The sequence below is a fragment of the Perca flavescens genome, chromosome 12, assembly GCF_004354835.1.
Source record: "Perca flavescens isolate YP-PL-M2 chromosome 12, PFLA_1.0, whole genome shotgun sequence".
Lineage (NCBI taxonomy): Eukaryota > Metazoa > Chordata > Actinopteri > Perciformes > Percidae > Perca > Perca flavescens.
The window spans coordinates 27,018,980-27,043,269 of record NC_041342.1 but is presented as its reverse complement, the minus strand read 5'-3'; the positions used below and the strand labels follow the sequence as shown (position 1 = coordinate 27,043,269).

The 24,290-nt window shown below is 40.1% G+C and overlaps 1 protein-coding gene across 4 annotated transcripts in view; it reads left to right on the top strand.

The window, feature by feature from the left end:
• Nucleotides 1-24,290, top strand: part of astn1 (astrotactin 1) — a 435,006-nt gene that overhangs the window by 179,342 nt on the left and 231,374 nt on the right. For all 4 annotated transcript variants that reach the window (XM_028593761.1, XM_028593760.1, XM_028593759.1 and 1 more), the window contains 2 exons: nt 16,158-16,324; nt 22,784-22,978. In XM_028593761.1, coding sequence (XP_028449562.1) covers nt 16,158-16,324; nt 22,784-22,978 — 362 coding nt within the window. The remainder of the gene's footprint in view (nt 1-16,157; nt 16,325-22,783; nt 22,979-24,290) is intronic.

Here is a 24,290-nt window from a genome sequence, read left to right as displayed (position 1 = left end):
CGTGCAAACACCGCGTCCATCTTTCATTCCTTCAACCAACTTCTTGAAAAGGTCGGCGATGTATGCGCAATGCCAACGATGTATGCGCATATCCAAAAACCTGTTGATATCCAAGTCTTTGATAATGTTTAAAAGTAGTTGTGTTCCTCCTTCTTATCGGGTCTGCAGCCTTGCTAACTGTTGGCTGGTTGGTTTGTGTACAGCAACCATAGCAACGCACAGAGCTGACCATAAGCAGTAAACAGGCAAGAGGCCGTAAACTGCGGTTATAACCCAGATTGACACGCCTATTCCGAATGCACTGTATACATTTCCAAAGAATGCTTCTTAAACCTGAAGAATACCGGAAAATCCCACGTCTTAAAATGCTATATTCGTAAAAAAAGCCTTATTCAGAATATCCAACCGGAATATGCTGTTTTTTTATTATTAGTTTATTTGTCAGGGACAATGCAGCGCACATTATTACATACATAATTATCATAGTCAAAGCCATAACAATATGTGTAGATGTGTTGCATAAAAGGTTTCTAGCCAATTGGCTAATTTGCAACCCCAAAAAATAATCCAAATATATATTCTTTTAAAAGAATAACATAGTGTGAGTTACACAATCATGCAACAAATACATTGTATACTAATATATTACATCAACATTTCACAGAGTCGGGACCACATACACAGAACAGCACATCACGTAACAACACAAACCCCAAGCACCGGACGCCCACACTCAACCACCTATACCCTAACCATAACCTTGGCAGCCATATACAGGCAGCCATGCATCCATAGACAATACATTACTACAACACAACTGACTCAGTGGTTACATGTTTGGTCAGTGTTTCACCATTCTATTAAATGTTTTCAGTTTACATGACCTGTATCAAATTTGAAATATTGTCATATTCGGAATAATAGTGGAATATTGGTGTGCATGTAAACATACTCAATGAGCCTCACTCATCAACTAAACCATACATTTTTTGTTTTTTTTTCACTCGATCATGTCACTTTTCATCAAAGCCCACACAGACCATTGCCATTGATGCTACTCCGAGTTGCACACAAAATTACACAATATGAAGTACGCATGATAGACACTACAGCGGGTGTTTTTTTTTTTTTTTTTTAAAGATTATTTTTTGGGGCTTTTCCCTTTTATTAGATAGTGACAGTGGATAGACAGGAAACGTGGGAGAGAGATGGGGGATGACACGCAGCAAAGGGCCGCAGGTCGGACTCAAGCCTGTGCCGCTACAAAGGACTCAGCCTACATGGGGCCCACGCTCTTACTGGGTGAGGTAGAGGTCGCCCCAGCAGGTGCTTTTTTAGTAATAATTCTGGACAGCACCATACTGTATGCTGCAGGCTGAAGCAGTTCTTCTCACGACTTTGTATTGGCATACTTTCCCTTAGGCAGCAAAAAACAATCTTGACTGGGATCACATTTTGGGACACTAAGCACTGTTGAGCGGAGTCAATACCTGGCAGAGATATAGCTAGACCTCAGCCCTAAAGTGGAATAGGAGCACATTAGATTGTCACTACTGATGTTTTCTCTCCTCGGGTCATTGGATTGATGTGAGTGTGTGTTCAGACTCAAAGGGTTGATAAAAGCTTCTGCCGAAGATCACATACTGTAGGGGCTCATACTTGTTGAATTAAATGTATATTTTATATATTCACAAAGTAGTTACAATGAAAATGAATACACATGATTTTTAGATGCCATCCAGAAAAGGCAACTGCAAGTGAACTGTGAGGGTAAAATGGTTCGGGTAAAGACATGAATCTATGATGAACACATACATTCTTTACACTATTTAAGGCATTGAACTTGTCAGTTATTTATATGTACTACTAAAGGCGTAATCTCAACTGGACATGGCAGCAACATGTCTTGCCAACATTTACCATTTCAGTTTGATTTCCTATGAATGTTTCCTGTCATTGCCCAGCTGGTATCATTGCTAAATCTGATTGCAATATAAATATTTTTGATTAGGCCATCAACTGCAGGCATAGTATACGGTAAGCTGCTGTGTCTGTGGTGATCCTGACACGATGTGGTTCCTTAAAGTATTCTTTTCTCATAAATTTGTGAGTTTTTTTTCTTCTAAATTTACCACTTTAATCTCAAAGAAGTTTTTTCCTCGTAAATTTAGGACTTTAATCCCGTAATATTACCCCTCTCCCCAGGCTCCGTAATTATGCAGCTGTATAGAATAGTGAAGAGAGGAGGTGATAAATGTCAATACGCTCATTTGCATCATCATCAATCATTACCATTTGCTCACAGCAATTTGTTTTTAGTAGCAGCATTGACTGATGTTCTGGCCTTTATTGGCCATTGTTTGTCTGTCAGCCAACATAGAGGTTGTGTGAGAGTTGAGGGAGAGACAAAAATACTGTGTGATATGAAAGGGAAAGGTTATGTTAGTGTTCCTAAGATGATGGGAAGTTATTTATAGATTTGTTTCTGGTTTCATAGACAGAAGAGGGGGATTTAGCATGGTGAACCTTAAGGCAATCCAGGCTTTATACAGAGTTGCACGGCCCATTGCAAGGGCAGGAAAGGCCCACACCATTGTCAGACTGCAACTATTACTTTGTGCAGAAGAAAGCACATCGACATACTGTCCACGTTTTTACCTAAGAAAATAAATTAAAAAAATAATAATGCAATTTACATGCGTAGCATTACGAAATGTTTGGTTTTTCTACCATTATTTTGAAATGTGATCATAATGTGCATACATTTAGGCCTACATAAATGTTGGAAATAGCATTCACCCAGAAGTGTTGTGCAATTCTACATTATGGTATCTTTTCGGTAGTAAAATGTATTTACAAAACTATCAATGAACTTTAATAAACCATTGGAAAATGTCTGCAGTGAGAATGTCTTCTCATATTTCTTTGCATCAGTCATTTGATGAACTGTAAAGTGGTGGAACTGAAAGTGCACATGATTGTGAGCCTTTCAAAACCAGGCCGTTCGCAAGACTTTCATCCAGGAAACGGGTGTTTTTGTCCCGGTAGTACTACTTTAGGGGGCCGGTGTTTTTACCTAAACAACACTCTTTTTTTCTAATCTTAAAGGAGAACTCCGGCCGATTTTTACCTGATTCTTGATTGCTAGATGGCTACAAGTACTGTCGATAGGAAACGAAACTACCAAAATCAATGTTAGCAAAATGGAGTTGCTGCAGCTAATGGCCAGAGCTCCCAGTTAGCTAAAATGCGAGTTGCGGGGGCATATTTTAAAGAGTGCCTTTGTGCCTCTTAACAGACACAAAATGCGATAAAAATTTCTGTGCAACATGAACAGGGCCCTTACGTAACAACAAGATGCGTTTTCAACTCAGACATTGTGAAGAAACTTTTTTAATTCAAAGTTTGTACTGTCACTTACCTTGTGCTAGCTGCACAGCTGTGTCCAGGATGAGGGTGTTCAGCCAGGTTTTGGTGATGGTTACATTTAGCTGACCAAGCGACTTACATTTGCTATATATGTCAGAGGTCACACGCCTCTGGAGCAACTAGGACACATTGGTTGAGGTATCACAGTGAGAATTGAACCCAGGTCTCCTGCACCAAAGGTACTGTATGTGTCGTATCCACTGCGCCATCACCACCCATGATAGTTATCACCATCAGTCTGTAGGGAGTTGGGTTGGGAACCGGAGGGTTGGTGGTTCGATTCCCCGTACAGACTGAAGTATGGAGTATAGACTGGTAGCTGGAGAGATGCATGTTCACCAGGTACGGAACCCGCCCCAACCGCTCAGTGTGCCTGTTCAGCAGTCACAGCCCACTCACTCTGACATCTCTCCATTAGTGCATGTATAGGACCTGAGTGTGTGTGTGTGTGTGTGTGTGTGTGTGTGTGTGTGTTCAGGCCTGTGTGTAGTGTAACAAAGAGTGTAAATTGTAATTTCCCCATTGGGGATCAATAAAGAGTATACATTTAATGGAATAATTAAACATCATATGAATTGTTGTCTACAACTTTTACATTATCAAAAGAACCCGTGAATGAGGATGAGTTTGAAACATTACAATTATTTAACTACTGTATAAACTACATTTACAGTTGTCTGTATTATGCCAGTAAGCAACTGTGAGAATATCTTATTGACTTGTTTGTGTCAGTGTCTGTACCTGTATTTGACTTTAAGTTTGTAACCTAAGATAATCCTGTTTAAAAGTCTGCTTTCTCTTAGACCAAAGAGTGGCTGGAAATGGCACAAAAAGCTACACCATCTAATTTGTTCATGGAGCATTCACTTTCCACACAGTATAAATAATGATTGTATTTTTTAAAGTAATATGTAGCTTCTTTCATTAGGACTTTTGCTCACAGTACGGTTCATTTTGAGTTTGCAAAGGAAGTTTTTACCACTGATTTATTTACAACTGAACCTAGCCTGACGTTGTCATACTCAGATGCTCGTCAGAATATGAGTCTGATGCTGCTCCATTGGGCTGTGATTATGGGGCGTGTTTCAACCGAACCAGGAAAGAAAATGTATGCACTCAATTGGATAGACCTACAACCAATCAGAGCAATGGAGACAGACGTCACAGAAGCTGCAAGTCAAAGGCAGGCTTTGACAGAGCAAAGGCAGAGGCGGCAGTTTCCGTGTCGTGCAGACAGGTTTGGCAATGTGTATACATACGTGGTTCTCTGTTCCTCTTTTAAAATGAATGTGTTGTCAGTATCTTCTATAACAGATGCGATGGCGGAATTTACACATCTCAATTCCCCAGCGGCAGCCATCTTTGTTGTAAACAAATTCAACCCAAGCGCTCTTTGGTGACGTGGTTGATTGCATCATTGTTGATCATCTGTCCATCATCGTATAAAGCCCGCCCTGACAATTTGATTGGTCTGAACAGCTCTGGTTCGAGCACAGTTGCTCCACAACGGATCAAGACCGGACCAAACTTCCCGACCTCAGATGTTGTGGGCGGGGCTAAGTTCGGCTGGCATCCAGGCTACAGGGAACCTTCTCTGAAATGGGAAAATCTCACATTCTTTAAGTCCATGAAGTTCAAAAAATAACTTTCACTTTTTGAAATACGTCGTGGATAGCAGTTGACTACAGTTCGGAACAGATTTTAGATCATTAAAGTTTTAGATGAAAAGTGTCAGATTTAGTATTAAATCTGACACTTTGCATCTAAAACTTTAAACTGACATTACAGCTCCAATGTTCCGTTAATATAAAAAAAAGACCTTGGGTCAGAGAAATTTCTTTTTAAAAAGGGTCTTCAGTTGCAGAGTGTCCATTTGACCTCAAGCCTCCTCCCTGTTGTGCTTTTTACACTCCTGCTGTGAAAGAGGTGAGAGGTCTTACTAAATGTCCAAGCTTTTCTGCACTGAGCTTACTCACCATAACATCCACAGGAGACCAGAGTGAAGAGCTTAGCGTTCTGGGATAAGCTGACCTTTGACACACACTGCTTATCTCTAACACTGGCCTGCGGGAACATTCTCTAAAGACACCTAACTCTATTAGGAAACATGAAAGGAAAGTGGAAATGTTGGAATAATGTTTAAGGCTACACGATATGATTTCTAACAGACCTCTTCAGAATGGATAGGTTTCTCTGTAAACTTGACACAAACGCTCCTGTGGGCTTCTCTCTCTGCAGGGCGAAAAAACCTTTTAAGTTCTGGCAAATACGTCATCCCAGCTCTCTATTTGATGTATCAGTCAATAAGCTGTTTAACGTTAGACATGGACGTATAACAGGCTGTTTCATTAGAGCTTGAAGTTGTACATTGCCTTGATGTACTGTATATGGTTATAAAAGTGTTGCCGAGGAGAAATACTGTACTTGGCCATACAGCAAAATACAGCTTTATGAAAAAACACAACAATAATCCGGTTATAAATAGGTACATGTCAAAGTAAAGCCTTTTAGCTGTATTTTATATACCCATTTTGATAAGGCACCATGAAAACAAACTAGGCATGATCAAAACTATGTTTTCCTAACACACTGAGTGTATTTGGAATTGTACATCTTTACATTGTAATCATTTACATCTTGCTACATAAAAGTCCTCCAAACTATGCGATTAAATATGCATAGTCTTTGCCGTTGCCTTTATAACAACCATTATGACCGTTTTCTGATCTGACGCCCCTGCCAGCCGGAACACATTGTTAGTCAGTTCTGTCCAAAACCGTTACAAATGATACAAAAATTATTCAAATGACCATTTTCTGATCTGCCAAAGGTATGGTTAAGGTTTGATTAAATTTAGGCAAGTTAAATTAAATGGTTAAGGAAACACCGTGGTCACAGTTAAAAAAAAAAAAACACCAATGGTGACTGTTGATAGGAAATGGGATCCAAACAGCAGTCTCCCATGTCTAAGCCATATATTTTCACCATGTACCCCCAACTCTCACTAAATATGCCTTCCAAGAAGCACTGTCCAATCTGGTAAAGTCACCATGGTCATGTGACAGGTCGTACAAACTATACCCCCACCTTCAGAGGTTTGGCAGTGATTTAAAGGCCTCTTTCTGCATCAAAGTATGTGCTTATCAGATCATCTTGCAGCCTCTGAAACCTCCTTTTCGACTGGCTGTATCCGACATTTTTTTATTTTACTTTCTAGAACAGACAATCTGACAATGACAGCCACTTCACTTCCACAGGGATTAGTCAGATGTGTGGATGTGTGAAAGTAGCCAGGATTTGAACTCTTTTTATTTTTTTTCATTCCTCGCACATGTCCTTCCATCACTTTTCTCGTGTAGAACCAAATGCCTTTAAAGTCTGATGTGCATGCATTAGTATTGACATTTGTACTATTCAGCATGCTGAAACTACAAAGACTCATAGAAGACTTAGAGAGAGATCAGGGATCCAGGAGGACAAAGCTCTGATGGCCACTCAGAGCAGGTATAAGAACATTTGCTTCATGCCTGGACGTGGTTAGACCAGGGATGATGAATTCTAAAAATGTGTACTCATGTACTCATTTATCTACAGTACCGTAGGTACAGGGGGATGCAATTATTTCGGACCTGATAGGGGCAGTCTACGCCTACAAATGCTAAATGCTGGAGAAGAAGAACACCACCCACCAGCACAGAAAAACAGACCGCAGTCAGCCTCTAGCTTTACCGTAACATACAGCAACGGCTTTCCCGACTTCACCTGGAGCTCGCAAACCGTAAACCGCAAACGGTCTGTTTCTCTCTGCCGTTGTCTGTCACAGACACAGCCTAACGTTAGCTCCAATAGCTGACATTAGCTAACTTTAGCGCATGTTTTGGAGGACCTCTATAACGTCAGTTAATTTAACTTTAACCAGCCCGGTTCTATGTGAAAAAACCACAACGGCAGAGAGAAACCGACTAACTAAACATTCTTGCTGTCTGGAAGTTCTGGTTGAACTCATGGAAGATGGTACCGTACGCTGGCTGTGTGGTGAAGCCATGCTTCAGAGCTAGCGGGCTGTGGGTCCACAAGACTGACGTTTTGTCCAGATTACATGTAAACCACGCTCTCCTTTTCCCCTCCACTTCACACCAAAACAGTGACAGAAAGTTGGAACACCGTGGTATTATTCGCACAGCCACCAGAGGTCCTTTTCAGGTCCAAGTAAACATAAATTGCTATAGGCATTTAATCAAATAAGCAATGCTGTCGTTTCTCCGGTAAGGCTAGTCTCTAAATGAAATAAAAGAACATAAACAGCTGAATTCTTGCAGGCAGAGACATAGAAACATAATAAGGCTCTGCTATACAGATGAAACCCTAAAGCTACTTTTGATAGGACCTTTTCGCTGCACGTATATATACGCTGCACAAGCAAAAGAGTTGTCAACTTTAAGTCATTTAAAGGATTTCCAAATTCCATGCATGTATATGCTAAAATAATTGTTCCATAGGTTGAACAATATATGACAGTATATTGAAACATTTTTATGTACTTGCCACTCTAAAACCATTGGAGACTGCCCATCATTATCTTCACATAATTCATATTATTATCATTATTAGCATTATTAACATTATTTCTAAAATAGCTTCACAGTAGGTGAAACTCATTTAGAAAAATAGATTAAACCATGGTTTAAAAAAAATATAGCAAGTGTGATTTGTCAAGTTTAGATGGTATTTTGCATAACACACTTAACTGAATCAAGAACCTTTGTAATTTCTTGATCAGGATCGTTTGGAGAATGACTGTTTACCTAGTGATTGCATCACCTTGCATTACCAGTCCTCAATCATTGTAGGTCTGCACCGATCTGCCTATCAGACAAATTTGAAAAGTGCATAGCTTATCCAACCGCTCTTGCAGAGATTTGTTGCTGTTTGGCAATGGCACAGTACTGATTCCCTTAAGCCTCAATAGCACTTCAGGAATTTATCTCTAATAAGAAACAGGATTAAAAGGCATGGTGGTTCAAGGGTTTTTCTCAGAGCAGGCTTTGTACTGCTAGCTTTTTCTACAGCAGAGCAGACAGTCCTCTCACTCACTGTTCAGTTATTAAATGGTCTAAGATAAATGGTGATTACTTTACATTCAAAGACCTTTGCTAGTGTCAGTGGATGGTCATTATATAGTGGCCTGTGCATCATTTGAAGATGAAATGTGCCCTTTCAAGTTATTTGCAGATATATGCTGTAAATGCCAGACTAGCACTTTTCACTACAGATTTTAACAAGAACCAACTGATTCATGTTCAAGTATTAAGCCTCTAAACAGCTTCAGTCTTGAGCTCTCCTTTCTAACTTTTGTGCCGACCAAAACTGCAGCAAACATCCACAAACTACAGGGTATCCACCTGATTCAGTTGCGGAAAGTGGCTACCTCTTATAGCTTAACTTATTTCCATTGTGGTCCTTGAATTATTATATAATATATATATTATATAATTATGCTGGATCTATGCACGGTAAAAGTATTATTTTTTTAAATGGAGTCTGGTGGGTTTAGCCATCTCGGAGCTGTTTCTGGATAAAAAAAAATTATTTTACTCTTTAACAAAAAGGTCTATCTTTGTAGGGATCCTTTCCATAATGTTGTCAGACAGTTATAATAACAATCTGAGCCTGTCAGTGCCAAAAACAGCACTTTTAGTGGACTAAATTGGCGGTGCACATTTGCTTTAGGATTAGGATTACATTGCAGCCCAGTTCACCGCTGAAAGTTACAGCGTTCTCGCTCAATACTGGACCAATTTTAAAGATTTTTGTTCACATTAGTCGTTTAGACACCAATGCATGGGAAGATAGGGTCCAGGTTGACAAGGTCCACAAACCTTTTTCTAATCTAGTTTCTAGTAGTTTTGGTGCCTAAACTTAATGTCGCCGTTTCACTGCCACCTTTCTGTCACGTGACAGCTGGTCGCAGTAACTTTCACATGACCGGTCGCCGTAATTGAGTAAGATATCATAAAAAAAAAATTCATGATAATGTGTTCTTTGGGTATTATTTTAGATGAGAATGCAAGATGTAATAAAACTGAATAAACACAAATATCCCATTCTTTTATTTGAATAAATCACCTAGAAACTACATTTTAGAAAACACCTGTGCTCAAACAACCTACATTGACACCTATCAAGACTTTTGTGTTAATCTGGATTATTTCCTCATTATGTCAATTATGATGAGTCATTGAAAGTATTCTATAGTCTTATTCCAAATAAGAAATACGGGAAAAGTTTTAATCAGATACAATTTTGAAGGATTTGGGGACCTTTTCACATAAGAAGTGGTTTTATACAGAGGATTATCAATGATTTACCCAGGATTATAGACCAGATTTGTGGAAACCTCAAGTGATAACAATTCACAGACAAAGACTCTGGCAGGCACATATTCTTAATGATTATCATTCTATGGACAGCTGGAAAATAGCCCAGAGTTATCGCTATTTCGGCATGTCGAAAGCCTATTATGACAGTCAATATCTTAAACTATCTGTAGTTGGCAAGCTTCACTGCAGCGACCCATCAATACAAATTCCATTCAGTCTGCCCCACATATCCACACGTACATTGATTGAGTTCCAGTGATTTAAAGACTCCATGCCACAGATACAATGTCTCATGTGCTCTTTGCATTACAGGTAATGCATCATTTGTCACAATGGCCCCTCACAGTGTAACAAACCAATATCAGTTTATCGAGGGAGCAAGACCAGGGACCATCTATTCAACGTGTTCCCATTCTGTACTGATGCCACCACACATATATTACTGGTCAGGAGGTCTTTACTTTATAATGTAGATCAGGGGTCTTCAGCATGTTTTAGGCCAAGGACCCCTAACCTAAAAGAGAGACGAGCAGGGACCCCTTACTACATTTATATTGTATAAAATTGAGTTGCATAATAAACTGGGCCTACAATAACGTGTAGGGTGGCCTAAAGCCTATACACATTCCATTTTATGGTGCCCTGCAATACTAAGATTCTATTCACATATTCATATATCATCATGTTTTAATGTCATACTTGTCATGTGTAAGGCACAGGGAATCCAGAAGCTTAACTATATATGTGGATGGCTACCATAGTGGATACATTTCCTGTAGGCCAGTAAGTATCATCAGTGTTGTTAAGGTTGTGGCTTTTTTTTTAATGAATAGGCCGATTTATCTTTGCTGATAATATGTTGGATTCATATACTTACATGTTTTAATTTAAGGAGAAAAACGTTCAAAAAAGTATTAAACACCAGGAGTGACTCTGAGGACCCCCAAGGGGCCGCGGACCCCCCGTTGAAGCTCTCTGATGTAGATGATAACCTGCTTTAAATGATTTTGGGTTCTTCAAAACATTGAGAAGGTCCAGTAATAGTCTTGCATAGTCAGATCTCTACACTTCGTCTTCCTTGGAGGAAGGTCTGGTTTAACCCATCATAATTCCGCACTAAGGAAAAAAAAAATCCTTATTTTTTTTAAATGTATCACACTTGTCTTGGGCGGCGCTAAGCCCACGATGCAGCTGCGGTGCCCTTGTAAAATAGCGTCAAGAGGGAACTTGTTTTTCCATAACTCGTAGGCAAACATGCAAGAACATCCCTGTTGTATTTAAAAACCACATATAAAGTCTCACAATGCCTACATATGCAATTTTGACTTTGTTCTAGGTTGTCAGGATCAGCATTAACCCCGATTCCAACCAACTAGCAATGTCATGGTGACCCCTGCCCTGTCTCCTTTCTGTTCCCTTTCTGCTTCACAACCTCTGTTTTCCTTTGGCTCTGCTTTTTCTCCCTGAACTCTCTAGACCCTGTCATTCCCTATCTCTCCACCAGATGTCCTCACTGTGTTCCCCAGTTTCCCAGTCACCTGACCGCCACACCCAGCTACACACCTGCACCTAATTTCCTCCCCAATTATATATACCTCTCTCTAGACCCAGTGCCTTGCCAGGTTAGGTGTGTTGCTTCCAATAGCTTTCCAGAGTACCTTAGTGATAACTGCCTGCCACTGTCACCCTGCATAACCTACTACCTGGCGCCTGTCTTTGACCTGTCTTCTACCCTTGTAATTTGGATTTGTTTGCATGGTAGGACTGTCTTCTTGTTTCCAAATGTAAGCCTGTTGACAATAGTTTCTAGTAGGGTCTATTTAATTCAGTCTGCTCCGCCTGTTTACTTCCTTACCCTGAAATGAGCAAACGCATGTACACTGCAGTGGCTAATCTAGCTCACTAGCTACAAGAGCGTTAGTGGCAAGCATTCAATACTTAATGCTTGACTTTGTCAACTCTATCATCTAAATGCTGTAACTTGAAACGACACCTTTTCTCCCTCCAGAGTTCCCTTCTCCCTCTGTTAAAGTTAAACTACTTCCTTTCAAATTTACTTTTAACCTCTGGGAGATCATCTAATGAGCTTTCGTTCGTGTAACCTATGAAGTATATGAGGCGAGGAAATTGGAAATGCAGCGGCATCAGTTATGCACGGAAAACAAAATGCTACATCTCAACAGATTTAACTTTTTTGAGTAGTTCTAACTATAAAATGATTAGAGACCTTGCATGGATTCAGGAGAAATAAGATTGTATTATTTAAAAGTTAAATACACAGTGTTATTCTAAAAAAGCAATGCATAGACTAATACAAAAGTAATCCCTCTCAATAATCACTTATAACCCACTAGGAAGTTTGTGGTCGATGGTGTCTATATAGGCAGAGACCCTGCCCTCTGCCTGTATTTTCTCTCTCCTTCCAATTGTTCTGGGTGCGGGATGTTTATGGGCAGTAACGAAGAGCCTTTGGGCCCCACTTGGGTGTGTAACCCCCAGCCAACAACAGCGTGCAGGTTGTGCAGCCAGTTCCCATTTCCAGCCGCTGTTTTGGCCCTAAAGCCATACATCGATGTGCAAGTTTAACTGACATACACACACAGACAGGGTTATTCTTTGCATTCACTCATAATCCAGAAATATGACACCTTCCTACGGCGGTGTGTGCATGTTTTCTTTTGTGCTTTAGAACGTAACCACATTGAAACAATCAGAAAAATGTTTTATTTCTCTGATTTACTGCATTGTTCAGTGCTCCCTCTCTTCATTTAGTCTCAAGCGTGTTTGACCACTACTGCACTCTCTCTCACTCAATCACATTCAGATAGGCCTAGTAGCATGTATTGCTAAAGCCTGGTTCAGACGGCAGGATAATTAGGCCGATTTTAGCCCCGATTCACCCTTCCCGACAATCCTAAGGATGCTCCGATTATCGTAAAATAATGTGATCAGATATTCCTGCCGTGTGTGGCGTGTTAAGACTGCTCTCGTCTGCTCGGAAGGACATCGGGACCGCTCCGATCTCAAATCGGGGATATCCAACATGTTGGATTCTTTTGGCCCGATTTCTCCTCGTGTGTGTGGTGTCCCCCTGGGACAAACGAGCACGCAGCCTGTGTAAAATAAATAAAGTCGATGGGCATAACTACATCCACAACTGCAATCCACCAGATTACATGGAAACGAATATATGAACGTTTATTTCAACTGTAATTAATCTGTGTAATACGTAACGACATTTCTGAGAAAAAACTAATCATCTCCATATCATGATGTAGTAGTATAGTTCATGCTCGCGTTGTCTTCTTTGACCATCGCCTTTTGTTTTGATAACGTTTTCGGTTAAAAACAAACCACAAACTATCGCCACTGCATCCTCTTCGTCTGCAATGATTGTTTACTCTGAAGTCACGTTTGATCTCTAGGGATTTTGCGAGATTTCCCGTCTGACCTGGGAATGCTCTGGAGTCAAATCAGGTCGTGTGTGATGTGTTGATTTTGCTGTGTGCTGCGCACCACACACTGTACGACCAAAACTGATAGACGCGTGATTTTTCATCACCGTGTGTGGGGTCTCTCAGGATTGGAAAATCGGCCGACAATTTTAAAATCGTCCCGTGTGAAGCAGGCTTAAAGCACCATTTAGGAGAATCTCTTTCGGTCTCTGGCTGTTGACCTGGGGAGGAGGGGCAAACTTGGAACGTTCTGTGTTTACATGTTGTAAAGCGATACTTACAACCTATTATTCCTTAATAGTAAAAAATCAAATAAATGTCAGAATTAAAAGGTCAGTGATTTTATCAAAGTATATTTTGGTAGGGTACCCTACATTTTAGATCTTGTGAGATGTACATGTATTTTATACAAAGTGTTCTGTTGAGATTGAGTTAGATTCTAAACTGCAGAGAGCAAGGCCACTGAACACTATTTTTATTTTTTACACATTTTTAAATGGCATTCACTATACCTGATCTGGCTGTGTGGCCAAAAACGCTAGTCCTCCCAATCATTTGAATGTTGGTAGTCTATTTAGGCTGTGTTGGTGGGTGCCACAACTTTTAAGTTTAAAAAAAAAAACCCAGACAAAACGCGATGTGACACCAATGGGCGATTTAAGTCCCACATCGCCGCATAACCATGCTTATTGCTGCAACGCCTGATTTTTGCTCTGAACGCAGCCTAACACTAACCGAAACAAAGGTATACCGCACCTCCACAAAAGTAGACTGGAATCCACAACAAGCAAGTGAGCTTTATTAGCCAAATGAGCCATCTGGACCCTCTGATGAATACAGTACGCCTAAATAATAAAATAAGCTTGCTGATCCCTTGGAGCTTATAGGAAACCAGCTGCCTAGTCACTGTTCTGAGGGTTCAGTGCCTTGTTAAAATGCACTCCATCAAAGTTTCCTTTGAAGTAATAGCTGACAGAAAACAAAATGTGAATTTGACTTGACAGGTCTCTGAAAAAAAATTGCATGGAAAAAATACTGAACAAGTCTGTAGAAGGTGGGAACCGAGGTAAAGTCAGGTCTCGCAGCTCTTTTGTAAAGTTACCCCAGCACAGAGTGCATTTCAATTAATAAGTTTTCCATGGCTCTGTAAAAACGTCACAATGTAGTCTTGTTTTATTCATTTCTTGAAGTTAATCTTTGAAACGTATTCATTTTCACACATTCCCAAACTAAATAATTTCACTTGTCAAATACAAAGAAAACCCTTTCTGGATTGAAGAAATAGAAATTCAAACCAGTAGTATTTCTTCATCTCCCCCAACAGAACAAGCATTATTTATTAATGGGTTTCATTATAAATGACACTGGTTGTCTGCCATTTCATCACTGTTCTTGTCATTCCCTGTGCCAAAGTAAATAATCAAGTGGCAGTGCTATGCAAATTCTATTTATTTCTTTAACATATACAAGATAAAATTTAAGACCCCCTTTTGTGAGAACTGAATATGGACTATTCTGTCAAGATTTTAGCTACTGTGGCTGAATGTGTAATGAGTTAGTCTCCAACGGCAGCGGTGGACTATTGCATTAAGGCACAGCAATACCAAAACACATGGAACTGTGATAATGTTGAGGTTTTCTTGTCTTATACCTCAACAACTAATGGATGGGTTGCCATGGGATTTACACACATTTATTTAATCTTACTAACTTTGGTGACCTTCTGACTTTTCTTTTTACGACCATCTTTTTATGACATTAGTTGTTTTTTTTAATCAAGCAATATTACACAGGATGTCATTATTGGCACGACAGCGATGCGGTTCCCTAAGCATCAGGCAATACCAATAATATGATAAATTACACCCTCTAGTGTAATGATTGTGATTTATACAACAACGGTTATCAACAGAATAAAAGTTCTTATCAAACTGTATTCATATTGTGGGGCAATTTGCTCTAAAATCAAAAGCAACAGACGATTTCTAGTCTGTCCCTGTTTAGTTAGCCAGACAACTTGAGCTAACGTTAGCTTTGTATGGATTGTGGGATATTCCAAACTGAATAATTACCTCACATATAAACACAAAACTGCTTTGTTTGCTCACTCTTGATATAACTAATCTGCTGAATTATTTCCCCCCAGGATTTTGCTCCTGTATGTCTGAACTAGCAAATGTAGCAGGCTATCTTTAACATAGCACCGTGTCACCAGCACAGCTGATGTGACCTAAACATTTCCAATAACAGTTGAAAATAAGAAAATGAAAGTGATACATTACAGATGCAACACATGTCAAATTGTCATTAGTACCAATGAAATTGAGGGGGGAAATATAAAAATATGGCATATCTTCACTTCCACTTACATAACGCAAACTGAGAGCGTTGCCCTACATGCTGCAAATGTGACGCCAAGATGTTCCGATTTCTCTTGTGAGCGCTTTCTCTCTTTATTGTTTATGAATATTCTCTTTGACTTTTTGATTTAACTGACTTCATTTTAGTACTCATAAGCAACTTTTGGATTGCAGATAATTATTTGTTTTTCACTTTCTGTGCACTTTGTTTCAACAGCGATAAAAGTCTTAAAAGTACCATTGCTCCTAGTGTTGAAGCCTCCTGCTATTATTTAAGCTGATAATATGATTTTACATATTTCCCTGTGAAGCATTACAGACTAAGCTCAGTGCTCACACAGGCTGCACTAATGGGAACAGAAATCTGACCGTTTACAATCTGTGGCACAGATGTTATCGGGTCTGTTTACCTGTCCCATCTGGGATTAGTGTTAATGTGGCAGCTTCTCACAGTTTAGGCAACTCTAAGAATGTAGTAAAACTCTGTAATCGCCAACGTTAGTCTTTTTTATAAACTCGTATTCCGTCCACAGTGCCCTCTGGGGTTGAGTCCTATGAAGGATGGGACTGGGTGCTACGACCACCACATCGGCATCGACTGTTCCGACGGTTTCAATGGAGGATGTGAGCAGCTGTGTCTCCAGCAGCTGGCTCCTCTAGAGGATGACCCGACACTCTACAACATCCAGATGTTCTGTGGGTAAGAAATAACAGATTCTCTGGTTTAAATCTTTAATATGTACTATAATTATTCTATTTCATAACCTTGTTGAGTCTGATTATTCACATGGCATCTAGTCATGTGAATGTTTGCAATATTTTCATTGTAAGACAAACCAATATCAATCCCAGGTATCAATACTGATTGGTTAAGAACTGCATTTTGACACTTTACAAGCCATTTTAGTAAACTTTTTATGTCAGGGCACATTATTACCCCATAAATACAACTGCAAACCAGCTAACCTACTAATTACTGATGGCCAAATGAAGCCTCTTGAATCTTTGTGAACAGTTTTTCTTTATTTTCAGAGACCAAATAAATGGTGTCATCGTATTATGTCCCATGTCACTGCTTGCTTGTGTTTTCGTGACAAAAATGTAGTTTGGAGGCTAGACTCTGGGATTCCTCCTAGTAAAGGATTTAGTAGTGTGTTTGTGTCTCTGTAACTCTTGCAGCAATTTCTTCCAGTGTCCAAAACCAATTTTCTCCTGGGGAGACTAATAAAGATCCTTTGACTTTAAACCCCTGTCGCCGGCCAGTCTGGAAGCGAGAAAGCAAGACCGCAAGTTGTGTAGTGTTAACAGTACAGCGATCTACCAACTTGGAAATTCTTGTAGTGGGATTTTAGCTTAAAGGCGGTCCAAAGGCAAGAGTTGTTCATATTGTTACTGACTGTCTGACATTAGTTAAAGGTGCCCTGCCATACAAAACCGTTTTTTACTAGCATTTTTTGAAATATGTTAGGTCCATTTGTGTTTATGTTGTGAATGTGAAAATGAACTGCTACCTCCTTTGTCAGCTCTAGCCACTGAAAAGAAATGAGCAGAGAAATCCAGCCAATTACAAAAGCTGGTCAGTCTGACATCATGTTGCCTGAGCTCATTACTATTCATTAGCTCGCGCAGTTGGGCTGGGTAAAGGACTCTTCCTGTAGGCTTTCTATACCACGCTAGAATGGCATGAAACAAGGTAACAAATGCATTTTTTCCACAAAAAAATGTTAGAGTCCATGGTAGAACTTCAGACATATATGCTATATCACCAGCATGTACTACAATATGTACTGTATGTATGTGGACATCTGCCAAGGTCCAGTTTCTTTAAGTTATCTTAGCTGTGAAAACTCCACCAGATCCTGTAAACGGCCGTCTTTTATTTTTTTTTAAACGCAACAAGCTCTTGTTTCTTGATGTCATCTTTACAGTAAACATCATGTTGCAGGCACAGTAGGCTATATGCAAACTGCAGTTTTATTTAATTCACTACGACAGCATTTTGTTTTGTCACTCTCGACTGTGCAGATGTGGCTAATCCTCTACAGGTCCCTCTGGAGACTGGCATTAGCTTTGAGACATTTGGCATTCAGGAGAGAGCTTGGCTCAGTGTAAATCCCTGACAGATTATCTTTCTGTTTTAACCCCCCTCCCCCATCCACTTTTTTTTTTTTTTTTTTTTTCTACCTGTACTTTGTCTGCTTTTGATGCATTTCAGAGTATATTATAGACCGAGATGTCAAAACATTATCAATATGAAAGAGCCTTGAGAGGACTGTGTTTCTTTCCTTTTTTGAGACAGAGGATTTTATGCCAGTTGAGTAGAATTGATTTAGCGGATTCTTCAATGTTGAGTTGTTTTGAACCCAGTGAAAATGCAGCAGGCAATATCTCAAAATAACCATTCAATCATAAGGTTTGAAATAATATTATGAGATTGTGATTTTTAAATAGGGTTGGGTACCGAAACCCAGTGCCAATATGGCACTGGGTTTCCGATATCTACCGGACTAGATGGCTATGCTGCTTTCGGTTGTCAGGAGTGTATGTGTTCTGTCAGACACATATGGGATGGATGACTGGAAAATGCTGCTTAACCCCTCCTGTGTATACACGCAGTTAAGGTCACACACTAACAGGACAAACTACCTCACAGTCCCGCGTTTCAGAGGATCGGATTCATTCTTTACAGTGCAACACATTGTCACTCGTGACAATGGCGTAAATTGACGCAAAAAGTCTCCGTTTTATTTAGACGCACTTGGTCGGGACTCTTGGCGTCACTATTTAAAGCTCTGGGTCGGGACGTACGTTTCATTAACATGCAGCACGAGAATGGGACCATTAGGTTTAGGAAAAGATCATGGTTGGGGTTACAAAATGTATATTTCAGTGACACGCGGGACAAGAACATGTCAAGAATCCCATTCTCTTGGGTGTGTTTTTATATAAAAAAAAAATAAATAAAGTTGCATAGCGGTGTTTCTTTTTTGAAGAAACCATCTATGGTTAATGGAAAATACGGTAATACAGATGCCGGCTGGACACAATGAGCATATATCCGAGACGACGGCAAATATTTATTTTTATTGTCTTTTCAACTAACAGAATTATTGTTAATCAACTACAATTAAATTAATTTGCTGGCAACAGCTGTTGTTGTCGACGCACTTAACAGCTGCCAGCTTAAAAAAAAAAAAAAGAAAACCCGGCCAAACAAAGCACAAATGATGGCTCTCCTTCCTTTGTATTTTGCACCTAAAAATTATAAAGTCCAAACAGAAAGATCGGAGACGGCATATTATTGAATCCTTTTATCTGCTATAATTATTTTACACTTGCCAAGAGACAGCAGCTTCCTGTCATATGGGTAACTAATTAAATTACAGCTTCATTTTTAAAATTGGCCATCTAACCAGCAGTAGAATTCAGGAAACAAGAGCAGAGAAATAAGCAAATTAACAGCGGTGGAAGGATTCAGATCCTTTTACTTAAACGTACAATATGTAACTTTCTGCCGCTAGGGGTCTCTCAACCAAAACAATGGACGGTAAAACTGGACTTTTGATGAAGTTGGGAGTTTTTAGTGTTAAACACCTTCGCTGCCGGTTAGAATGCATCAGTTCACGGACAAGTTTACTCATTCAAGTTTATTCACGTTACGTTTATTCATGTTATTGTAATAAAATAGCTGCAGTTTCCCTAACATAATATAATTACATTTTTCTTGATTAGATTTTTATTTGTAGCTGACCAGTTAGCTTGTGAGCCAGCAAGCTAACAGTAGCCAGCAGCTAAAACACAAAATATTTCACATATCAATGTCACCTTTTGGATGGTTTCAACACCGGGGCGGATGGGGTGTGTTGTAACGCTAGCTAGCTACTAAACGAGGCTGAGAGACGGGTGTGGGTGGGGATTGTCGGGGAAATCTCCGCCACAGCAAGCTAGGACGTTCGATGCCTGTTGTGCAGCAGCAGAACATCTCCCAGCTGGCCGGAATTATCTCCCCTTCACTTTTCAGTAATCTTAACTTTTCGTTAACCCACCTTTTGTCGGGTTAATTTAGCTAACCGTAAAGAGAGCTAAACGCGAAGGGGGGAGAAATTCGACAGGGAGGAGATTTTCGGCACATACACCGGTAGCGCTACGGAAATGTAGCTAGCTACCGCTATGGATGGCCGCTGTTATGACTCGGTGCTGGGTCTGATATAGTCTGTTTCCCGACGTTTAATTAAACTGCCATTAGCGTCGTAAGCACCAGGCACTGGAAATAAGTTCTGGCCGGGGTTTGCTGTAATGAAAGTAGCTGGCTGATAGCTGACTGGGGGCTAATGGTAACTAGCTAGCTATATGTCCCGGGGCTGTTGTCAGCTGTCATCCCAACTGAGTCTCTCTGCGCCGGGGGAGTGAGGCCGACAGACCGGGGTGCGCTACTTTGGCTAAATTAGCATTAGATTAATCGTCTATCTACAGCTAACAATAACGTTACTAGTGAAGTTATTCGTGGGTTAGCTCAGTCCTGTTAGCTGTGGTCAAAACAGTCATACTAAAAATAACTTTATTAGCGTGTTGAACGATGTTGTAACCTCATAATGTTACCCACAAAGCTTTAGCATCAACGTTAGCTAGCACATTGTAGTAACGTCAAGCTGGTATCGATATTGAACTTTCAAAAGAGATAAGGTCTCTGTTGTATTACTGTGATTAAAAAGTGGGATGTAATTAATCACAAAATGATGCTGTATGGCAAAAGTATTTTTTTTTCTGTGACATTGTATGATTTACAATTACTCCTGAACGTATCATCTTGGTGCCAGTGTTCTGACGGAAGTTAGAGTAACTGGAGGGTGAAAGGTTATAGGACGCCACTGATGGGCGACTAAAGGAAACGTGCTGTGTCTGAAAATAAAATAACAGATTTCTCTGGGTTTGACATTTGGTGGAAACATTTGGGATAGTGTAAGAACACAACTCATAAAAATATATAACCATGTATGGTCATTTTTAGACATTTTAAAGCAGAAATGTTACATATTGTACCTTTTTAAGTAAAAGTACGAATACTACACTGTAAAACTACTGTTACAAATAAAAGTCCTGCATTGAAAATGTTAAGTAAAATTATGTACAGTGAGGAAAATAAGTATTTGAACACCCTGCTATTTTGCAAGTTCTCCCACTTAGAAATCATGGAGGGGTCTGAAATTGTCATCGTAGGTGCATGTCCACTGTGAGAGACAGAATCTAAAAAAAAAATCCAGAAATCACAATATATGATTTTTTTAGCTATTTATTTGTATGATACAGCTGCAAATAAGTATTTGAACACCTCTATCAGCTAGAATTCTGACCCTCAAAGACCGGTTAGTCTGCCTTTAAAATGTCCACCTCCACTCCATTTATTATCCTAAATTAGATGCACCTGTTTGAGGTCGTTAGCATCATAAAGACACCTGTCCACCCCATACAATCAGTAAGAATCCAACTACTAACATGGCCAAGACCAAAGAGCTGTCCAAAGACACTAGAGACAAAATTGTACACCTCCACAAGGCTGGAAAGGGCTACGGGGAAATTGCCAAGCAGCTTGGTGAAAAAAGGTCCACTGTTGGAGCAATCATTAGAAAATGTAAGAAGCTAAACATGACTGTCAAGCTCCCTCGGACTGGGGCTCCATGCAAGATCTCACCTCGTGGGGTCTCAATGATCCTAAGAAAAGTGAGAAATCAGCCCAGAACTACACGGGAGGAGCTGGTCAATGACCTGAAAAGAGCTCTGACCACAGTTTCCAAGGTTACTGTTGGTAATACACTAAGACATCATGGTTTGAAATCATGCATGGCACGGAAGGGTCCCCTGCTTAAACCAGCACATGTCCAGGTCCGTCTTAAGTTTGCCAATGACCATTTGCATGATCCAGAGGAGTCATGGGAGAAAGTCATGTGGTCAGATGAGACCAAAATAGAACTTTTTGGTCATAATTCCACTAACCGTGTTTGGAGGAAGAAGAATGATGAGTACCATCCCAAGAACACCATCCCTACTGTGAAGCATGGGGGTGGTAGCATTATGTTTTGGGGGCGTTTTTCTGCACATGGGACAGGGCGACTGCACTGTATTAAGGAGAGGATGACCGGGGCCATGTATTGCAAGATTTTGGGGAACAACCTCCTTCCCTCAGTTAGAGCATTGAAGATTGGTCGAGGCTGGGTCTTCCAACATGACAATGACTGACCCAAAGCACACAGCCAGGATAACCAAGGAGTGGCTCTGTAAGAAGCATATCAAGGTTCTGGCTTGGCCTAGCCAGTCTCCAGACCTAAACCTAATAGAGAATCTTTGGAGGGAGCTCAAACTCCGTGTTTCTCAGCGACAGCCCAGAAACCTGATTGATCTAGAGAAGATCTGTGTGGAGGAGTGGGCCAAAATCCCTCCTGCAGTGTGTGCAAACCTGGTGAAAAACTACAGGAAACGTTTGACCTCTGTACTTGCAAACAAAGGCTACTGTACCAAATATTAACATTGATTTTCTCAGGTGTTCAAATACTTATTTGCAGTTGTATCATTTTATTTTTAGATTATGTCTCTCACAGTGGACATGTACCTACGATGACAATTTCAGACTTCTAAGTGGTAGAACTTGCAAAATAGCAGGGTGTTCAAATACTTATTTTCCTCACTGTAAGTATTATCAGGAAAATGTTCTTAAAAGTACTCAATGCAGAAAAATCCTCACATTTTAGAAACTGGAAATGATCAAAACAGTTCTGTCAAGTGTTTGTTTGGCTAATAATTTCAGCAGTATATATTGTTGGGTAGTTTAATTTCTAACAAAACCTTGTATTTTATAAACTACATGTGTTTTTTTTTTTTTTTTGTGTGCAAAAAATCTTAATTTGTAAAGGAACAAGTAACTAAAGATGTCAGATTAATGTCATGGAGTAAAAAGTGCAATATTTCTCTCTGAAATGTAGTGGAGTAGAAGTAGAAAGTGGCATGGAGGGGAAAAAAAAAAAAAAAAAAGGACTCCAGTAAAATAGAAGTACCTCAAATGTGTACTTAAGTACAGTACTTGAGTAAATGTATTTAGTTACATTGCACCACCGGAAAGAAGGAAATGCATGAGCTAATGGAAGGGCTTAAACCCCTGTCACTTTAGGTGCATTGAGGACTACAAGCGCGGTCCAGATGGGAGGTCATGCCTGCCGCTGTCGGAGGCCTGCACTGAGGGAATAGACTGTGGGGAGGCAGTGGACATCCCCGCTAACCAGACTGTGTTCGGAGACCTTTTCTACGGATACAACAACCACACCAAAGAGAGCACCACCGGACAGATCCTCAAGGCCACATTCAGGTTAACGCGCAAGCTGTTTTGTGAAGTGAAGCATGTGGGACATGGTTCTGCCATTTGTATCTCAGCACGGAAAGTGTTTGGCTTCAAAAATAGTGATTTATTTGGTAGATCTGTTTCAGTCATCCTTCTTTAAAGTGCTACACACACACACACACACACACACACACGCACACACACTGTTAAAGGTGCCCATACAAAACCGTTTACTTGCATTTTTTGAAATATGTTAGGTCCATATGTGTTTGTGTTATGTTGTGAATGTGAAAATTAACTGCTACCTCCTCTGTCAGCTCTAGCCGCTGAAAAGAAATAAGCAGAGAAATCAGGCCAATTACAAAAGCTGGTCAGTCTGACATCACATTGCCTGAGCTCATTACTATTCATTAGCTTTCCCAGTTGGGCTGTGTAAAGGATTCTGACAGCCAGGCTCTCATTGGCTAGCTGTTAGCCAATCAGACTCAAACAGCTTAGCTTGTTGAATATTAATGAGAACTGGCAAAAATCGAGCGGAGTCTTCCTGTAGGCTTTCTATACCACCCTATAATGGCTTGAAACAAGGTAACCAAGGCATTGTTTTCCACAAAAAAATGTTAGGGTCTATGGTAGAACTTCAGACATTACCACAAAGTAATGAAATACATGTGGCAGGGCACCTTTTTAAGGGAAAAACTTAGGAACAGCACAACTCCTTCACATACGTAAAGAAGGTTCAGGAGACCTTGATGACTTGCACTGAAGCATTTAATGAACACTCAATTGAGGAGACAATTAAGCAGGCGGTACAGTTTAACCACCGTGTGTTATTGTGCAGTGCCGTCCCAACTCTCTGAAGTTCCTGTCTTCCTAAAGGTGTATTTAAGGTAAACCAAGATATTGCAGGCGCCGTAAACACAGATGCTGAAGCCTAGTTCAGCCCATCGCTCTCTCTGGGAAGTATGATCAAATGTGGCAGGCCCACCGAGTTGGGAGTATAGAAATCAACTTTATTTACACCTGGTATTAAAGGGTAACTACCGTTTTGTTCATCCTGGATGCTATTTTTTAATTTTTAATTTTTTTGTTGTGTGTGTCTGATGGGAACAACAATCTTTAACATTGGTCCAGTATTAAGTGAAATTGCTGCAGTTAGCAGCGGCAAAACAAGCTACAATTTAAGTTAATAGGGCAATTGTACAGCTTGTTACCTTCACAAAAGTGCTCGTTTTGCCACTGACAGGCTCAGATTAATATTCTAAGTGTCTGACAACATTATGGAAAGGATCCCTTCAGAGAGAGACCTTTTAAAACCTCCTTGAGACGTTTCTTTTTAGCC